The sequence below is a fragment of the Gorilla gorilla genome, chromosome 21 (assembly GCF_029281585.2).
Source record: "Gorilla gorilla gorilla isolate KB3781 chromosome 21, NHGRI_mGorGor1-v2.1_pri, whole genome shotgun sequence".
Taxonomy (NCBI): domain Eukaryota; kingdom Metazoa; phylum Chordata; class Mammalia; order Primates; family Hominidae; genus Gorilla; species Gorilla gorilla.
The window spans coordinates 76243069-76262730 of NC_073245.2; the positions used below are offsets into that span (position 1 = coordinate 76243069).

At 63.5% G+C, this 19662-nt stretch overlaps 1 protein-coding gene across 14 annotated transcripts; it reads right to left on the reverse strand.

Annotated features, from left to right (window-relative positions):
* Window positions 1-1046: 1046 nt before the first annotated feature.
* On the reverse strand, window positions 1047-19577 carry UCKL1 (uridine-cytidine kinase 1 like 1). 14 transcript variants are annotated; one of them, XM_031007456.3, is made up of 15 exons: window positions 19446-19577; window positions 7612-7802; window positions 7320-7426; window positions 6964-7134; window positions 6810-6881; window positions 5705-5894; window positions 5557-5618; window positions 3628-3647; window positions 2634-2732; window positions 2474-2567; window positions 2311-2373; window positions 2111-2233; window positions 1895-2002; window positions 1367-1523; window positions 1047-1277 (listed from the first exon to the last, which is right to left on the reverse strand). In XM_031007456.3, the coding sequence occupies exons 1-15, from the start codon at window positions 19556-19558 to the stop codon at window positions 1198-1200; spliced, it is 1650 nt and encodes a 549-aa protein (XP_030863316.2). In that variant the 5' UTR covers window positions 19559-19577; the 3' UTR covers window positions 1047-1197. The 14 variants fall into 14 exon arrangements, 13 of the variants coding, with proteins under 13 accessions (XP_030863316.2, XP_004062596.2, XP_030863317.2 ...); XM_004062548.4 differs by lacking the exon at window positions 3628-3647 and adding an exon at window positions 4815-4831; XM_031007457.3 differs by having other exon boundaries at window positions 7612-7799; window positions 19446-19576.
* Window positions 19578-19662: the final 85 nt, after the last annotated feature.

Here is a 19662-nt window from a genome sequence, read left to right on the forward strand (position 1 = left end):
ATGGGCCGCCCACGTGGGGACCAGCGCCCACCCGGCCTGGTCGCATGGGCAGTGGGAGACCCCACTGCAGCGCAAGGTCTCGCGGCATCTGGGAAGACCGGCCTTAGGCCGTCCCTCCCTTCGTCAGCAGACCGCTGTCCAGGATCCGGGATCCGGCATAATCGAGGTGCCAGGCTCCGAGGATGCCGCGGTCTTGGCCGTGGACTTCCACGCAGGAAGACACTGGCGCCTGAGAGGACGGGGACGACCGCGTCCCGCGTCAGATGCGCCTGGCCCACGGCTGAGTCCCCAGCATCAGCCCTCAGCTCCACGGCTGAGCCCCGGGAGGCTGATTTCAGTTATCTGGGCCTCTCCGGGGCCCGACGTGTGGGCGCCACGCGTGCACCTCCTCTTCCTCAGTAAACCACGGCGGCGACTCCTCTCGGGGAGCCCGGGGGGGACCTGCTCGGAAAGCAGGGTGAGCAGGACCTAAGGGAACCCACGCTTGCGGGCGTGGGCAGGGCAGAGAGCACGGGATGCGGGTGGGCCTCCAGGTCTGGAGGGGTGCGCGAGGCGGGCCCTGAGCAGCAGTGGCTCCAGGCTCGTGGGCCCCGGGTGGCCCCGCCTCCAAGCGCAGGCCCCCACTTCCGCCCTGGTCTGCCTCCTGGCTTTGCTGCCTCCAGCGACTTGTCCTGACGGGAAGGACACCCCCCCCTCTCCCACTGTGGGGAGGACCCTGATGGTACAAATTTGCGGGTGGGGGCAAAACAACAGCCTGCCACTTGTGAGACCCAGAGCACCAGGGGGCCCTGTCCCCTCCCTAGGTCCAGGCCGGGCGGCCACCAAGCTATGGGTTCTAGGGGCCCCATCATCTAGCAGAGCTAGGAGCTGCAGGGCCCAGTTCTACCCCTTCCTTCATCTGGCACAAGTGCAAGACTGGGAATGCTTGGTCCTGCAGGGGAGAAGGCAGGGCCCTCAGTTCCCTCCCTCCCTCCCTCCCCATGGGGAGTCTCCACAAATGCATGCCTCAGCCAGGACACCACTCCAGTGCTGTAACCAATCACACCTTCATTTTTCTAAAGCTTTATTTATTTTATAAAATGCATAGAATAAATTATACTGGTAACATTTTAAAAATTAACATCTTTCTTTGTATTCAGCAGTCCCGGGTCAGGAGGCAGGAGGAGGGTGGTGGGGACGGGATGGCTCACTGGGCGGCTAACCCGTGTAGACCACTTCCTCCTCGTCACTGCCATCGGGGACCGCGTCTGTCCCAAAGTAGCGGTCGCCAAAGTTCCCTGGAAAAAGAGGGGGTCCAGTGTGGTGGGGCCTCCCAGGGCCACCCACCCGGCCCTCATGCGCGGCTGAAGGGCCCGGGCAGCCTCACCAATGCCTGGGATGATGCGGAAAAGGTCATTGACCCGCTTGTCCACCGCCGTGGTGATGATTCTCACTCGTGGAAATGCATAGGCCACTGAGTGCACGCCCATCTCTGCCATGAGCAGCGACAGCAGAAAGATCTTGTCCTCAGGCACGTCGTGGTCCTACCGAGTGTACTGGGCAGGTGAATCCCACCTCTGCCTGAACCTACCCCGCCTACCCAGGGCCCACTCACCAGGAGCAGGTAAATCCCACCTCTGCCTGAACCTGCCCCGCCTACCCAGGGCCCACTCACCAGGAGCAGGTGAATCCCACCTCTGCCTGAACCTGCCCCGCCTACCCAGGGCCCACTAACCAGGAGCAGGTGAATCCCACCTCTGCCTGAACCTGCCCCGCCTACCCAGGGCCCACTCACCAGGAGCAGGTGAATCCCACCTCTGCCTGAACCTGCCCCGCCTACCCAGGGCCCACTCACCAGGAGCAGGTGAATCCCACCTCTGCCTGAACCTGCCCCGCCTACCCAGGGCCCACTCACCAGGAGCACGCGCACAGCCATCATGGCCGCGGCCCCCGTGGACACGGTGCAGTCCATGAGGATCACGTGGTCATCGCTGATGTCCTTGGGCAGCCTCAGGTAGTGGAGCTGCGGGCAGCAGGGGTCAGGCTGCAGGTGGGGCTCCCTGCGTCCCCCTGCTGTGAGCTCCCTCTGCCCCCTACCCCCGAGCTCATCACCCCGGCTGCCCCCAGGCACCTCGGGCTCCCCGGTAAGCTGGTTGGTCTGGATGAGGATGGTGCCGATGCGCACGTCTTTGCACACAGCGCGCAGCGCGGGCTCCATGGTTTCACCGGCGCGCAGAATGGACACACCGGTGATCTGCGGGGAGGGGAGGCTAAGCGCCCACATCCCGCCCCCGCAGCCTGTCCCGCGCCCAGGTGTGCCCAGGCAGGTACCTGCTTCCCCGCATAGCACTTGCCCGCATAGTCCTGCCCCTGCGGGGTCTGCACGACGCAGTCCTGTGGGGTGCAGGGTGAGGACTCCGGTGAGCGCAGGGAGCTCGCACCGGCTCCAGGACCCGCCCTCCACCTCGCGGGCTACGGGCTACGGGCTACGAACCTGAAAGGGCAGGAAGGAGAGCGCGTGCTCGATGAGCAGCCGCATCAGTCTCTTGGAGTAGAAGATGAACTCGTCGCGACTGGTCTCCTTGTCCCTGTGGGGCCAACAGTTGAGCGGGAGCGCGCGCCCGGGGCCGCCCCGTCCCCAGGTGGGCCCTCACCTGATGATGGTGTGCATGCCCCGTACCTGCGGCGTGCTCTTCAGGACGCTCAGCGTCCGGGGCAGCGGGTGGCACTGGTGTGCCGAGGCCAGCGCAGCCCTGGGGACAAACCGATGGGGAACACTCAAGAAGGGGGTCTTTTCCCAGAGCCCTCCCTCCCCACAGGACGGCTGTGCGTCACTGTGAGGGGAACACACGGGCCAGGCACAGCACGAGGTGCAGAGCGGGCCTGACTTCTGCCTGGGGCTGAGCTGGGGGGAGACGTCGCTCTACCTGAGCTGTCAGGCAAAGGCGAAAGATGGCGGCGAACAACGGGGCAAGCTCACCATCAGGCAGAAAGCTAGGGGGGCAGGCTGTGAGGGCCCCTCCCAGTGCGGGACCCCTGCTGCGCTAAGAGGAAGCAGAAGTGGGCCGGGCACAGGGCGGGCTCACACGTGCTGATAGGTCTCATACCCCAGAACGGGTAGCTTGTCCCCAGCCTCTCCCCGGGGGAACAACTAAAGCTTTGTGGGGTCAGGCCCCGCCCTGGCTCCTCCCCGAGGTGGTGCGCCGCCCCTCTCAAGAGAGGGGGTTGGGGGCAAAGCTGGCTCAGTGGCTCTTGGCTGCCCCGTCCCGCCCCGCTGCCCAAGCCTGGGGATGGCCGGGGCAGCAGCAGGTCTAGGAGCGGGCAGGAAAAGGGCGGGGTGGAGGCAAGAAAGAGGTGGGACAGGGAGGAGGCAAAGCAGGAAAGGGGCATGACAGGCGCAGGGAATGGGGCGGGGCAGGAAAGGGGGTGATGCAGGGGCAGGAAGAGGAAAGCGACAGGGCACGGAATTGGGTGTGGCAGAGGAAAGAGGCGGGGCCGGGAATGGGGTGTGGCAGGGCAGAAAAGAGGCGTGACAGTGGCAGGGAAAGGGGCGGGGCAGGAGCAGGAAAGAGGGCCTGGCGGGAGCAGCGGGGCAAGGGGCTACGGGAAGGCGGGTCACACAGCAGCACCACGGAGCACACTGCTCACATATCCCAACGTAGCTTCCTCTGCTTGCCAGGTGAAGAGCATGTTCAGGGAGGGAACAAGGCAGGAAACGGGGGTTTACAGAGAGAAGGAAGAGAACAAAGAGAAGGCCGCTTAGTTGGGGAGCAGGGCGTTCCCCGCAGGCCTGAGGAGGAGTGTGGGCGGCCAGGCCCCCAGCCCTGCCTGGCCCTCCCTCCTGCCCCCGACCAAGGCTTCCTGAGGCTGAAGGAAGTGAGTGGAGCCACAGGCCAACACTTCCTTGGCTGACCAGACGATGGAAAATGTGTCTGGCTGCGTTCAGGTGTTTTTCCAAGTTTGAAACCCTGGAAAGTTTTTTCTCTCAGAACAAAGGCTTCAGGAGGAACCTGACGGGACAAGACCTGCGGGTTCCCTGGCCGCGGAGAGGGCCAAGCGGAGACTCATGCAGGCACCGGAAGCTGGACGGCTGGCGGACGGGCCCTGGAGGCATTTCCAACATTTGGCAAACTCTTTGGAGGGCTATGAATGTGAGGGCTCTCCCACCAGGTGGCTCAGTCAGGAGCCTCCCAACCCACAGAAGGCAGGGAGAAGGGCAGGTCCCTCGTGGCTGACCCCCCTGCACGCCTGCCCTTGGGGAGGGGCAGTGGGATGCGGCCCCGGCCCAGCCCAAGCTTCTTGCTGCAGTTGCCCAGTTCCTGCTGGCAGAGCTGTGCAGGCTGCGAGGACAGAGCTGGGGCAAGCAGGACCCGGGTGCGTGGGGGGACAGGGGCGAGGCCCTCCACCTGCAACCAGGGAAAGCTGACTGGTCCGTGAGGCTGGGCACAGGAGGTACAGCAGGTTCCCTGGCTGCTGGGACATGTCTGTAGTCACTGCCCCAGAGGCCTGGCAGTGCTGGCTCAGGAGGACAGCTGTGCTCTCTGGGGTCAAATCCCATAGACAGACTCAGGAGTCAGGGGAGCCTCCAGCAAAGTCTGGCCAGGACAGGGTCAGGACTCCGTGACGCTGGGCAAGCTACTTCACGTCTCTGTGCCTCAGTGTCCTCATCTGCCAGCAAGGGGAGGCAGAAGCAGGGCTGGGACCACTCCACACCACCCCTTCTGTGACTGGGGAAGAGCCAGCTGCCTGCCTGGCTGGATCACAGCCCAGACCCCAGGGCTCCTTGGAGGCGTTGGAAGTGCCTCCATCTGTGCAGACAGCTGTGCAAGTCTTACCTGACGCTGAGTTCACGCTGTGGCAGCAACACAGGAAGACACAAGGGAACGGTGGCGCGTCAGTGACCAGGGCAGGCGGCCAGGCCACCCCCACCCAGGAATGGACATGCTGCAGGCCCGCGGGGACACAGCCAGCCATGGGGGGTGGCAAGCTTCTAATGCCTGTAACCTGGGGACCACCTGGGCCAGACCTGCAGTTCTGCGTTGGGGCAATCAGAGCCAGGACCCTGGGCTCTGTTCTGCAGGCCTCAGGCCTTCAACATCCTGGTAGGGAGTGTGTTCAGAGCCAGTCAGGCTCCAAGGCCCAGCCATAGAATGCCTCAGGGAGCAGGGGACCTCTGCTGGGGGTGTCGCTCCTGGGGTGACCCCCTGAGAAAGAGAGGAGCCTGGCCTGGCGTGGGACTCAGCAGTGAAACCCCACAATCCTGGGCCAGCAGGTCATGCCTGTCTTCCCAAAAGCTCACGCTGGGTGTGCTGAGTGGGCTGCACCCTCGGCTGGGTCCTGAGCACCTGTACCCCCACCCCAGCTTCCTCAGGGAACCCAGGCCCTGCACAGCACAACGGGATGGGGTCTGGGCTGGACAATCTGACTGGCCAAGCAGGCTCAGGACACTCAGGGCTGGCACCTGGCAGGGGACAGTGAACGCAGGGGGATGAGGTGACCAGGCCACTGGGGGTGGTGGCAGCGGAGAAGTGGGTAGAGGGGCTGGGCTAGGCCGTGGGGACGTGGGACCCCGCTCACCTCCTCCAGCTGGCTGTGCACGTGCTGCACGATCAGGTCGATGGCCACCGTGTTGCCGCTCCCTGGGGCGGGATGGGGGGCGGGTGACCGGGGGCTGGGCCGTTGGCCTGCCCCGACGCCCACCCAACAGGCAGCCCAGCAGGCTCACCTCTGGGGACCACGATGTCTGCCAGGCGCATGGTGGGCTGGATGTACTGGTCGAAGGAGGGCTTGACAAACTTGTTGTACTGCTTGATGACACCCTCGATGTCCCGGCCACGCTCACTGATGTCCCGGCGCAGCCGCCGTACCAGGCGGATGTCGGAGTCTGTGTCCACAAAGATCTTCATGTCCAGGAGCTGGTGGAGACAGCGGGCCAGTGAGTGGCCAGATGCCAGCAGCCGGCATGGAGACACTGGGACCAGCCCCTGCACTGAGGCCGCCTGGTCCGTGGGCCTGGCCAGAGCCACTTCCCCAGGGCACCCTGGCAGGTGGGGAGGAGTGGGGAGGTGGGGGTGTCTGCACCTGGTCTGTGGGCCTGGCCAGAGCCACTTCCCCAGGGCACCCTGGCAGGTGGGAAGGAGTGGGGAGGTGGGGGTGTCTGGGGATGCGGTGCTGCCCGTCAGGGGCTTAGGTGAAGAGGCATGGCATGGTGGCTGGCTAAGGAATCAGGCAGGAATGGGGCTGGGCGCATGTGATCTCCTTACTTTGCTTGGGGTAACTTGCACCAACACACTGGGGAACGGGGGACGTGGCGAGTTTAGGGTCTGTCCCCATGCTCAGCACACAGTAGTTGGCCCGTGAAGAGGCCTTGTGGAGCTGGGGGCTGCTATGTGCCGGATGATGGAGTCCTCTGGGCCTGTACAAGCGGCAGGACCTGGGCCCTGGGATCAGGCCAACCTGAGTCACACTCAGCTGTGTCCTGAAGGCCCCCTTGAGCTACAGCAGAATCTCTCAAACACACCAGCCCTGGGTCCTCACCTGTCCGTCAGGACCACGGCAAGGGACGAGAACACCACGGACACTCCAGGTATGCGCACAGGCCTCAGCCGGTGGAGAGGAACCACTGCCTCAGGCAGCCACGCTCTGCCTTTTGGGGCCGGCAGATGGACCCAGCTGTGGCATGCCTGGGGTTGGGGTTGCGGTAGGGAGTGGCTGGCCTAGGCCTATAGAATGTGGAGGCCTTGGGGACGGGGCAGGAGGACGCACACCTCATGGCCAGGGCGGCCAGGGCTGAGATACCAGCGGGGTAGGTATTCCCGGCGGGTGCTCACCTCCAACAGTGTCTTGTCAGCAAAGGCCATGATGCCCTCAAAGATGATGACGTTTGCACCATACAGTGTTTTCTGTGAAGAAACCCGGGAGTCGCGGAGCCTGGCTCATGTGCCTGCAGCCCTCCGAGGCCCCCTCTGCAGGGCCCTGGCCTACCCAGTCCTTCTTCCGGCTGTGCGTGGTGAAGTCATAAATGGGCACCTTGACACTCTTCCCCTGCTTCAGCTTCTTGAGGGTGGAAATGATCAGGTCGAAGTCAAAGGCGTCTGGGTGGTCGAAGTTGAAGTTGTTGTGTGCGGCCTGCTCCTGCTGCTGCTCAGTCAGCACCTGGTAGGGGAGGCTGTGGAGCAGTTGTGGGCACAGCAGGGCCCTCACCCAGTGCCAGCGGACAGGGGCTCTAGGCCTCCCAGGAGTAGCCGCGCTGGGGCTGAGACCAGGGACCTACTTTTGCAGGGGCTCCAGGGTCAGGGAGAGGACAAAGGGGTCCTCGGGGGAGCTGGGCGGGGGCCCACCTTGTAGAAAGAGTCCATGGACAGCAAGACCACCCAGGGCACATCCAGGGCCTCAATGATCATTCTGGCCACAGTGGTCTTCCCAGAGGCACTGCCGCCTCCCAAGCCTGCCGGCGGGAGTGGAGACCCTCTATGAGGAACAGGCAGGCTGCCGGCACAGATAGGTCCCGGAGGTGCCCATCCCGCTGCCACTGCCTGCGGTTGCCCGGCTTCCTTCTCCTGCTCCACAGGCACTGGAGGGGAGCTGGAGGCAGGCGTCCGGCAGCAGGTCCCACCCCCCTGCTGCTCTCACCGATGGCGAAAGCCTCTTTGGATTGCGTGCCGTGCTCATTGTACCAGGGTGGCCGCCCCGCGGTGTAGATGGTACGCTTGCTTGTGCGCAGCAGGGGAGGCTCTGACTTGCACTGACTGGTGGTCCGCTTCCGGGGAGAGCGCCCGGTGCCCACAGGTGGCAGGAGCCTGTCCAGGGACTCTGCATTGCTGCTGCAGAGAGGGATGTACTCGGATGTGGCCCAGGGCTGCCCACCTCCCAGGTACCCGCTGGCATGGCCAGCCCACAGGGCATCCCCCCCACCCCCTCAACAGGCATGGCTGAGGTGGGCAGGCTCATTGGGGGTACATAAGAACTCTGCCTGGGCTGGGCGTGGTGGCTCATGCCTGTAATCCCAGCACTTTGGGAGGCCGAGGCAGGTGGATCATTTGAGGTCAGGAGTTTGAGACCAGCCTGGCCAACATGGTGAAACCCCGTCTCTACTAAAAATTAAAAAAAAAAAATTACCTGGGTGCGGTGGTGGGTGCCTGTAATCCCAGCTACTAGGGAGGCTGAGGCAGGAGAATGGCTTGAACCCGGGAGGTGGAGATTGCAATGAGCTATCGTGCCACTGCACTCCAGTCTGGGTGACAGAGCGAGACTCCACCTCAAAGAAAAAAAAAAACCCTGCCTCCTGCCTGCAGCTGGGCCACAGGACACACAGACCCAAGTGCTCAGCCTGGCACAGGGCCTCAGATCATCACTGTCTACACAGCAAGGACAGAGGAACAGCAAACAAGGACAAGGGAAGGAGGAGAGACGCTATCTTGGGGCCACGCTCGTCCTGCTGTGTGGACGGGCACTGGCTGGGCCAGGCTCTGTCCCCTGGGGGACTCAAGGTGGGCCTGTGAAAGGCAGGTGAGACCCCAAAGTGGACCACGTTCCCTTGCAACCCGGCACACTCTCTGGGCAGCCAAATCGCTGCCATGCTGAAGGCTGGGTGCCCAAGGAGACGTGAGGGCAGCGTGTGGGTGGAGGCGAGACCAGACCAGGTTGTGCGCACACACCGAGGGTGAGGTCCCCAGACAGGACCAGGCTGAAGGGCTCAGGGAGAGAGGCAGAGGGCTCAGCCAGGACCTGATTCTCCTACAGTGACAGCAGGCCCAGCACAGTGCCTCGGCCTGGCCTCTCTGGCTGTCAGAGTGCCGGATGGGGGACCCTGCGCTGGGAGCCTTATTGGAACCCCATTCATTCTTGCTGTGGCCCCTTCTGGGTCCCCAAGACAGAAACCTCCGGCATCTGGCAAACACCAGAGAGGAAAGTGCTGCCACCTGTCTGGGCTGCCGTGAGCCTGCCCAGGTTAAGGGGGAGCCCCTAAAGTCTGCAAGGGGGAAATCAACGGGAGGAAGACACAGGCCTAGGCTGTGTGGCATCTACATGCGCTGCACATGCTGGACCGGCACTCAGGCGCCTGCCAACTTCTCCGTCAGTTTACAACCTCAAGTGGGCAGGGGGCCGTGACTGGCCATGGAGCCCTGGGAGGGGCAGCCTCTGGGGAGGCTCAATGTGGCCGAGTGCCCTGCTGGGGGGTCGGGGGGGCATCAACGTGGCGCCTGCTGAGTCTGTTCTGAGAGGCTCAGATGCAGAGCCTGGTGTGAAAATGCCATGAGACAAGACACAGGTCCGGCAGAAGGCACTTCTGGCCACTGCCCAGGAGAGACCGAGCTGGCTGTGGTGGCCTCAGCACCATGTTTCAGGTCTCCCTGGGAAGCTCTCAGGGGTCAGCACCTTGGCCCTGCAGGTCATGGCCCACTCACATGGGGAGCAACTCAGAACCACAGCCACTGTCTGTGCAGGGCAGAGCCCCCGGGGGCAAGAGGGAAAGCTCCACAAACGGCAGGACCGCCTCTTTGTAGCTTCCTGCAGTGGCACAGTCTCTCCGGAGTTCCACAGGAAATGGAACACTCCACAGATGCCAGTTACGCCCGAAAACGACACAGAACACAGGTGCGGACAGGGAACGGCATCCTCAGAGCATGGTCAGGGGAGAAAAGCAAGCTGGAAGGAGAGATGATTCCGTCTGTATAAAATCCAGGAAACGAAGGACTCTCACTGGCATGCGCCTGGGTGTGAGAAGGAGGGAGGCATGTGTGTGTGAGGGAGGGGGCGTGTGTGTGGGAGGGGCGTGTGTGAGGGAGGGGCGTGTGTGAGAGGGAGGGGGCGTGTGTGTGAGGGAGGGGGCGTGTGTGAGAGGGAGGGGGCGTGTGTGTGAGGGAGGGGGCGTGTGTGAGAGGGAGGGGGCGTGTGTGAGAGGGAGGGGGCGTGTGTGAGAGGGAGGGGGCGTGTGTGAGAGGGAGGGGGCGTGTGTGTGAGGGAGGGGCGTGTGTGAGAGGGAGGGGGCGTGTGTGAGAGGGAGGGGCGTGTGTGAGAGGGAGTGGGCGTGTGTGAGAGGGAGGGGCGTGTGTGAGAGGGAGGGGGCGTGTGTGAGAGGGAGGGGCGTGTGTGTGAGGGAGGGGGCGTGTGTGTGGGAGGGGCGTGTGTGAGGGAGGGGCGTGTGTGAGAGGGAGGGGGCGTGTGTGTGAGGGAGGGGGCGTGTGTGAGAGGGAGGGGGCGTGTGTGTGAGGGAGGGGGCGTGTGTGAGAGGGAGGGGGCGTGTGTGTGAGGGAGGGGGCGTGTGTGAGAGGGAGGGGGCGTGTGTGAGGGAGGGGGCGTGTGTGAGAGGGAGGGGGCGTGTGTGAGAGGGAGGGGGCGTGTGTGAGAGGGAGGGGGCGTGTGTGAGGGAGGGGCCGTGTGTGAGGGAGGGGGCGTGTGTGTGAGGGAGGGGGCGTGTGTGAGAGGGAGGGGGCGTGTGTGAGGGAGGGGCCGTGTGTGAGGGAGGGGGCGTGTGAGAGGGAGGGGGCGTGGTGAGAGGGAGGGGGCGTGTGTGTGGGAGGGGCGTGTGTGTGGGAGGGGGCGTGTGTGAGAGGGAGGGGGCGTGTGTGAGAGGGAGGGGGCGTGTGTGTGGGAGGGGCGTGTGTGTGGGAGGGGCGTGTGTGAGAGGGAGGGGGCGTGTGTGAGAGGGAGGGGCGTGTGTGTGAGGGAGGGGGCGTGTGTGTGGGAGGGGCGTGTGTGAGGGAGGGGCGTGTGTGAGAGGGAGGGGGCGTGTGTGTGAGGGAGGGGGCGTGTGTGAGAGGGAGGGGGCGTGTGTGTGAGGGAGGGGGCGTGTGTGTGAGGGAGGGGCGTGTGTGAGAGGGAGGGGGCGTGTGTGAGAGGGAGGGGGCGTGTGTGAGGGAGGGGGCGTGTGTGAGAGGGAGGGGGCGTGTGTGAGAGGGAGTGGGCGTGTGTGAGAGGGAGGGGGCGTGTGTGAGGGAGGGGCCGTGTGTGAGGGAGGGGGCGTGTGTGTGAGGGAGGGGGCGTGTGTGAGAGGGAGGGGGCGTGTGTGAGGGAGGGGCCGTGTGTGAGGGAGGGGGCGTGTGTGAGAGGGAGGGGGCGTGTGTGAGAGGGAGCGGGCGTGTGTGAGAGGGAGGGGGCGTGTGTGAGAGGGAGGGGGCGTGTGTGAGAGGGAGGGGGCGTGTGTGTGAGGGAGGGGGCGTGTGTGAGAGGGAGGGGCGTGTGTGAGAGGGAGGGGCGTGTGTGTGAGGGAGGGGGCGTGTGTGTGAGGGAGGGGGCGTGTGTGTGAGGGAGGGGGCGTGTGTGTGAGGGAGGGGGCGTGTGTGTGAGGGAGGGGGCGTGTGTGTGAGGGAGGGGGCGTGTGTGTGAGGGAGGGGGCGTGTGTGAGAGGGAGGGGGCGTGTGTGAGAGGGAGCGGGCGTGTGTGAGAGGGAGGGGGCGTGTGTGAGAGGGAGGGGGCGTGTGTGAGAGGGAGGGGGCGTGTGTGTGAGGGAGGGGGCGTGTGTGTGAGGGAGGGGGCGTGTGTGAGAGGGAGGGGCGTGTGTGTGAGGGAGGGGCGTGTGTGTGAGGGAGGGGGCGTGTGTGTGAGGGAGGGGGCGTGTGTGTGAGGGAGGGGGCGTGTGTGTGAGGGAGGGGGCGTGTGTGAGAGGGAGGGGGCGTGTGTGAGAGGGAGCGGGCGTGTGTGAGAGGGAGGGGGCGTGTGTGAGAGGGAGGGGGCGTGTGTGAGAGGGAGGGGGCGTGTGTGTGAGGGAGGGGGCGTGTGTGTGAGGGAGGGGGCGTGTGTGAGAGGGAGGGGCGTGTGTGTGAGGGAGGGGCGTGTGTGTGAGGGAGGGGGCGTGTGTGTGAGGGAGGGGGCGTGTGTGTGAGGGAGGGGGCGTGTGTGTGAGGGAGGGGGCGTGTGTGAGAGGGAGGCATGTGTGTGTGAGGGAGGGGGCGTGTGTGTGGGAGGGGCGTGTGAGAGGGAGGGGGCGTGGTGAGAGGGAGGGGCGTGTGTGAGGGAGGGGCGTGTGTGAGAGGGAGGGGCGTGTGTGAGGGAGGGGGCGTGTGTGTGAGGGGAGGGTTGTGTGAGAGAGGGAGGGGCGTGTGTGTGAGAGGGAAGCGTGTGCACATACCAGCCCTAACCATGATCACTCTCTGGCCACCAAGATTTGGAACAGCAACTTCTGTCACATTTGAATGTTTTTAAAGCAGGTGCCACTTTGTTGCCATAAAGCAAACCGTAGTCTGTCTTTGAAGCTGGCATCTCCAGCGTGGGAACACTGATATTCCCAGCTGCGCACTCCTCCCCGTGCACCCGTGACACCCACAGCCAGGAGGACACTGTCCGTGTGCACACACGGGGGCAGTGGAAGGAGGGAGCCCAGCCCGACACGTGACAGCTCTCCTGGGCCCAGAGAACAGTGTGGCAGCATTTAAAGCAGCAAAGAGACCCGCTGTCTGCACCTGACGGGGAAAACGCGCTGTGCCTCTCCTCAGAGACAGACAGGTCTGCCTGTTTCCATGCCACCATCAGGGGAGTGAGCACGGGGAATAATCAGCCAGGCAGCCTCACTCAGCCCCACTTCCGCTCCAGAGATCGTTCTGGAGCTGAGTGGTGACGTCAGCAGCAGGGCTGAGCACAAACAACAAGGCCAGGCGCCAAGACGACCAGGCGAGGGGGGCCCGGGGGACAGCGCCCCTGCACGGTGCCCTGAAGGGGGAGCCGGTGCCACGGCACTTCCCCGAGACCGCATGCGGGGGCTGCGGCTGGAATGGGACCTGCATCCCACTCAGGTCTGCCTGAAGGGCTGTCAGTCAAGAAGGAAGACGGGACCCAGCAAACAGAAGCCACGACCTCCCAGCGGCCCTGGACACACATGACCAACGCACCAGCAGTAAACAAAAGGGCCTGCAAGGGTCACCCCTGGGGCCACCCCTCCCAGCAGGTGGTGATGGATGGCCCGCAGCTGCGCACAGTGGGGCAGTCCTGCTTAGGTTCAGCAGCAGGTTCCCAACAGACAGAAACGCTCTGGTTGCCCTGGAGGCCGTGGTGGGCAGAGAACAAATCCAGGCGGCCCCTCCCCTCTATGCCTAACCCCAGCATCTGCAGGGAATCACCCACTGTCTTCAACCTCAGGGAGGAAGCTCCAACACAATCTGACTTGCAAAGAGGCTCCCCAGCGAAGCTCCCAGCACCGCCCTTGTGGCTGCCTGCACTTCCGCCATGCACCGTGGATTCTGAGGGTGAGCCCGCTAATGCACAAAGCTGGGACTAACTTGAGGGACAGACACCAGACGGCAGAGGCCGGGCTGGCACCGTGCCTGCTCCCCATTGGTAGTCTCCTGGTGCTCAGGCCTCTCCAGCAGGAGCCTTCCAACCCCGCATTTGTGACTCTTCCTCATCCTACTGAAGTAACAACCCCGTCACCGCAGATCCCTCCTGAGGCACATGCTGCTGACAGCCAGGCGCTGGGCCCTTCTGCTGGGAGCGGTGCCCATGCAGCGGAACGGTCACAAGCAGGCCAGGACGATCTGCCAGAAGCCCGCCTCACCGCAGGCCTGTGATGGCGTCAGGCTGAGTCTGCACCGAGCCCAGCCCCACTACCTTCTCCAAAGCTGGTCTGTCTCAGAGCCAAGGACAAAGCCTCACCCCACTGTTCACAAGCAGCACCCCTTGACAGGAAAGTTGGCCGCGTGTGGTGGCTCATGCCTTGAACAGCCCTTTGGAGGCTGCAGTGGGAGGACTGCTTGAGGTCAGCAGTTCATGACCAGCCTGGGCAACATGGTGAGACGGTCTCCACACAAAAAACTTTAGAATATTAAAAATAAATAAAAAGAGAGGAGAAAGTTGCACAGCAAACCTCACTTCCTGTGCACAGATGGACAAGAGTGCTTCTGGCCACAACAACAAAAGGTTAATTCCAACCCGGAGGGTTCCAAGCCATAACCAACACAAGAGAGACGCGCCCAGACCAACAGCCTCAAGCAAAATGGCGCCTTCGACCCTGGGCTCTGCCCGGTGCTCCAGAGCACCTGCCAGCCTGTTTGATATCCACAGACATGCACCAAACACAGGTCCGAGTGGCCAGGACCACAGCACAAGTGGGCGCCCCCTCACAGCAGAGACCTCCAGCCGAGACTCACCTGCCTTCTGCTCCAAGGGCCCGGCACCCTGAGATCCTGATGCCAGGGTAAGCTGGGGGGCTGCTCATGGTCGAGGACATGGGTGGGTGCTCCTGAACAGCAGAGTGGCCCCAGGGGTGGATGCGCGGGGGCTCAGGCACAGGCAGCCGTGGGGGACATCACCACCTCAGACCCACAGCAGTCCCCTAGGGCAGCTCAGGAGCTCCGGCCACCTGAACTGGCCCTTCCATGGGCAGGACCACTCCTGTGGGCAGCACAGTGGGTGCAGAGCCGGGGGGCTGGGGCTAAGACCCTTGGCTGGCAGAAGCTGCCTGCCAAATGTCAGCAGAGGCACAGCAGCTAGGAGGCCCTTGGAGCCCCCACCGCACTGAGGGAACAGCACTCACTGCCGTCCTCAGAGGCCAAGGCCACAGGCATAAGAGGATCACCCAGCTGGGGGCTTGTGTATGCCTGATATTAATAGCGCTGGCTTTGCCTGGTGTGGCCCTGACAATCCTCGGGCCAGCCCTCGGTGTGAACTGCCCCCTCCTGTGTGTGGGCTGGCACATTCGGCCAGCCGAGGACCGCAGGCCTGCGGAGGACCACCGTGCGCCGTGTGCCTGCACCCCTCCTGGATCCCCTGGAAAAAGCTACAGTGCCCCGGCCTGCCTGGGGCTACAGAGTGAACCCCGCGCAGCAGCACAGGGATATCTGAGGCGCCTCTTGGCCAGGTGTCCTGAACGTCAGTGCTGAGCTGGGCACCCCATCCCTAGCCCCAGAGTGCCTCCGACAGGCATAAACAAATCTGAAACTCCGCCCTCTGGCACCATCTGAAAATAACTGCCTTGCCCTACCCCCACTCATGGGGGATCCTGCAGGGACCTGCAGCCACCCAGGGCTCACCACCCAGGGCTCAGCAGAGCACAGGGGACACAGCCACCTCCCCACCCACAGAAACAGGGTTTCGGCCCCACCCTCCGCAGAGTCAGTCAAGGATGTGCACAGAGAAGTCCTGGCAGCCCTAAGCTCTCTCCCAGGGGCAGACAGGTCAGCCATGGGTGTCAGCTTCCTCCTACCATGGGTTTCTCTTGGAGCTTCTAGTACTGAGGCAGGGGCTGCCAGAAGCTCAGGGAAAAGGGAAGACTCCACATGGAGGTCATACTCCTCAATAGTAGGCCATTCCTGGGAGCTGCCTTAGAGGCAGGACCGGCCCATCTGTCTGTGTCCACAGGTGCTTCCTCTCCTCATTCTGCTCCCAGGAGGCGGCTACATCCCTCACTTGGGAAGTGGGCAGGAGACAGCCCAGGGTCGGGGAGGCGGAGGCTGTCCTGAGCAGGGGCGCAGAGTCTGGGCTCCTGGGGGCCATGCCACTGGCTGGGCTGTCTGAACAGCAGAGTGGACTCAGACTGGTCTTGCCTGGCATGGGCATGCACCCTGGCTGCCCTAGCCGGCCAAGAGGCAAGGCTACAGGCCTGTGGAAGCCAGCACTGTGCTGGCCAGGCAAGGGACGCAGGAGCCCAGGCACGCAGCTGTGAATGGAACCACCAGGCCCCACCCTGGAATCACGTCGCCTCGCTGCAGGCCACGTGGTCCCCAACATGCCCCTCCATGGGGCTGTTCTCGGCCACAGCAGCCCACGGCAGGAAGGGGCCGCTCACGGTGGGGAGGGGTAGCCTGCCCTGGTCCTATTCACTGGTGTTCCTCCCAGGTTCTAACTTCCTGAGCTGGGCCGGTCCAGAGAACTCCCATTCCCACGCCACCCACAGGTGCTGATGCCGCGCTGGGGTAAGCGCTGCCCAGAGCACCTTCTGCCTAAGGCTTCCTCCTTGCAGGTGGGGCTTTCTGAGGCCCGTGGTGCTGGAGGCTGCCTCAGTCACTTCAGGGCACCCCTTGCCCTTCCCTCACCTTCAGCCAACCTACTCTGGGCCGCAGCACAGTCGAGTGTGGCTCAGTCCCCTCCACGGAGCCACAGCTTGCCTCAGTTTTCTCCTCAAGGACTAACAGCAGGTGCATTACAGGTGGGTCAGCACATAAAGTCCAAGGCAGACGCCTCATCGGTGATCAGGCCCCATAACTGATGTCATCGTCAAGAAATAAGCACAGGTGGCCGGGTGCGGTGGCTCACGCCTGTCATCCCAGCACTGTGGGAGGCCGAGGCGGGCGGATCACCCAAGGTCGGAGTTTGAGACCAGCCTCAACGTGGAGAAACCTTATCTCTACTAGAAATACAAAATTAGCTGGGCACGGTGGCTCACGCCTGTAATCCCAGCACTTTGGGAGGCCAAGGCAGGTGGATCGGATCACCTGAGGTTGGGAGTTTGAGACCAGCCTGACCAACATGGAGAAACCCTGTCTCTACTAAAAACACAAAATTAGCCGGGCGTAGTGGCACATGCCTGTAATCCCAGCTACTCGGGAGGCTGAGGCAGGAGAATTGCTTGAACCCGGGAGGCAGAGGTTGCTGTGAGCTGAGATTGCGCCACTGCAATCCAGCCTGGGCAACAAGAGCAAAACTCCATCTCAAAAACAAAACAAAACAAAACAAAAGAAATACGCACAGGCAGCCGGGCGCAGTAGCTCACGCCTGTAATCCCAGCACTTTCGGAGGCTGAGGCGGGCAGATCATCTGAGGTCAGGAGTTCAAGACCAGCCTGGCCAACATGGTGAAACCCCGTCTCTACTAAAAATACAAAAATTAGCCGGGCGTGGTGTCGGGCGCCTATAGTCCCAGCTACTCGGGAGGCTGAGGCAGGAGAATTGCTTGAACCCGGGAGGTGGAGGTTGCAGTGAGCCGAGATGGTGCCGTTGCACTCCAGCCCAGGACTCTTATCTCCAAAAAAAAAAAAAAAAAAAAGAAAGAAAGAAAAATAAGCACAGGCATGTGTGGAGACCTGGAGGCAGGGCTGCCCCTCACGAACCATCCACAATGCCAAGGAAACCAGAAGCAAACGTCCAGCAGCAGGGAGCGCAGGGCATGTGAAACCGACACTGAGGAAACAGCCACGGGAGAGAGCACACAGGGAGAAAGAAAGGCTCGGGCGCTCCCTTGCTGTGGTTCAGGCCTGTTCGACCACCCCTGGGGTCACCATCGCCCACGGACCTTCCTGCTGGGTGCCTGTAGCACGGCACCTCCTGACAGGTCAGGTTTAAGGGAAGTTTGCTGGATAACTAAAATGAGGCTGGGGGGAGGAGGGAGCAGGGAGGAGCTAGCCCACAGGAGCCAATGCAGGCCTGACCCCACTGGTGCCGGACTGACTCAGGGAGAGTCATTAGGGCAGCTTTCTCAGGCTGGATGAGCACTGGGGGTTGGGGGCTTGCCCTGGCCCACCCCACCACTCAGGAAACCTTCCCTCAGCAGGACCTGCCCTGCACAGATCACGGGCAGCCTCCCTCTGCTCCCCACTTCCACAGCCCCAGACTCCATCTCAACCGCAGCCAGGAGTCACTGCTAACACCACCAAGGACCTGTTCCTGCACCAGCACGGGCCAGCTCTGGGGCAGGTGCCCAGGACAGAGTCACGACTGGCAAGCAGACAATAAACAACAGGCAAGATGGACAGACTGATTGCCGGGAGGATGTGGCAGGAGGAACTGGAATGGTGGTGGAGGAACCCCAGCCCTGGGGACAGACCTCCACCTGTGCACGGACCTCCAAGCTGGAGCCTGCTCTGGAACACTAAGGGCAGCACCAGAGGTTGAAGAGGGGCAGACGCAGGAACTTTGGGGACACGCTCGGGGAACAGTGAGAAAAGCCCTAGGCTGGGGCAGAGGAAGTCCTCGATGGCACAAGCATCAAGACACAAAGTGCAAGAAATGTGCCTAAGAGGCAGTTCCAGGGCAGACCAGGGCCCCTGGAGAAGGGTGCTGCAATCTATCCTCACTGTCTGGAGCTCCCCTCCTGTCCCTTGGTAACCACACCAAAGAAAGATAACAACAGTCTCTGCCTCGTGGGACACAGCGAGGGCCACCGTGCGCAGCCCACCGTCTGTGCACAGGGCAGGCCCAGATGGCTGCTGCCACCAACCTGTGTCATCCAGGAGTGCCTTTCTCAAGAGCCCTCAGTGCTTACCTAGCGTTGGCCTGCCCCACCTCGGGTTAAATCAAAACCTCTTTGGTGGCTGGGCGCGGTGGCTCACGCCTGTAATCCCACGGAGGCCGAGGCGGGCAGATCACCTGAGGTCAGGAGTTGGAGACCAGCCTGGACAACATGACAAAATACCTCTCTACTAAAAACACAAAAAAAATTAGCCGGGCGTGGTGGCGCACACCTGTAATTCCAGCTACTCGGGAGGCTGAGGCAGGAGAATTGCTTGAACTGAACTCGGGAAACGGAGGTTGCAGTGAGCCAAGATCGAGCCACTGCACTCCAGCCTGGGCGACAGAGTGAGACTCCATCTCAAAACAAAAAAACAACGCCTCTTTGGAACCAGCAGAGGAACAGACTCAGGCCCTATTAGACTCCAGCCATGCAAAGTTCTTAGTCACTGCCCACTGGGAGGGTGTGGACCTGAAAGGACACAGGGCCAGGGGAAAGCTCTTTCTGCTCAGCAGCTCCTGGAGAAGAGCGACCCTGTGCCGGGACACCCTTCCCCCTGCGGCACCCAGCGCAGCCCATCTCTGAGGGAGTCCTGGCTCACAGCGTTTCTGACCGGAGTCACAGCCTGAACCCAGGCAAGAGGCGCCTGAGTGGGAACAACCCCTTCCTGGGGACCCCGCGGGCTCCCCAAGGGACACTTCAGACCCGGAAGGGAGGGGCAGCGCCCAGAGCGCCCTCTTGCAGCCCCGGGCACTGCGTGGCCACCGCCCCCTGACGGCCACGGCCCCAAAGGCGCGGCGCAGGGCCCGGCTCCCAGAGGGGCCACTCGGGGTGACGAACCGGGGTGGGGGCGGGTTCCTCCCGCTGCACCCCCACAACTTCCCCACTTCATGCTCTTGCAAAGCCCCCGCAGAGGCTCGAAGGTGCCACGCGCGAGCGAGGCAATCAGAAGGCACCGTGCGCCGCAGCACCTCCAAATCCCAAGCCCTGGCCTCGCGGGTCGGGCAGGGCCACACCCCGAGCCGACAACATAGACCAACTCGCACAGTCGAGCAGGCACACAGCCCGCCGGGCGCTCGAGGCCGAGGGCCCCACCCACTGGGGGCAGAGACCAAGGTCAACGCTGGGGGTGCGCACCCGGACTCCTTCCCCGGGCCCCGAGGAGCCTGCCGGCTTGGGCCAGGTCCGTCCTCCCGGCCGCTTCAAGCCCGCGGAGTTCCGCCCGGCACGTGGGAGAACGGGGCGCCGCCGCCTGGCCTCCGGGAGTGAGGGACTTGGGCTCGCGGCGGGGACGGACCACCCGCCCAGCTCGGCCGGATCTGCAGCCCCTTCCGGCTCGCCAGTGGAGTGGAGGCGAGGCCCACGCCTACCGGTCCTCGCACGCGGTCTCGCTTTTCTCAGCCTGCCGGCCTGGTGCGTCTCGGGCCGTAGGTGGCGACGTGGGCGAGGGGTCAGCGTCCGCGCGGGCCGGGGGCGCAGCCATGGAGCTCAGAGGCCTCTTTGCGGGCCTGGCCGGGCGGCGCGCATGGGCCGCCGGGAGCTAGCGGGTCCCTCTCCTGCCCACCGCGGACTACAAGCCCCACAAGG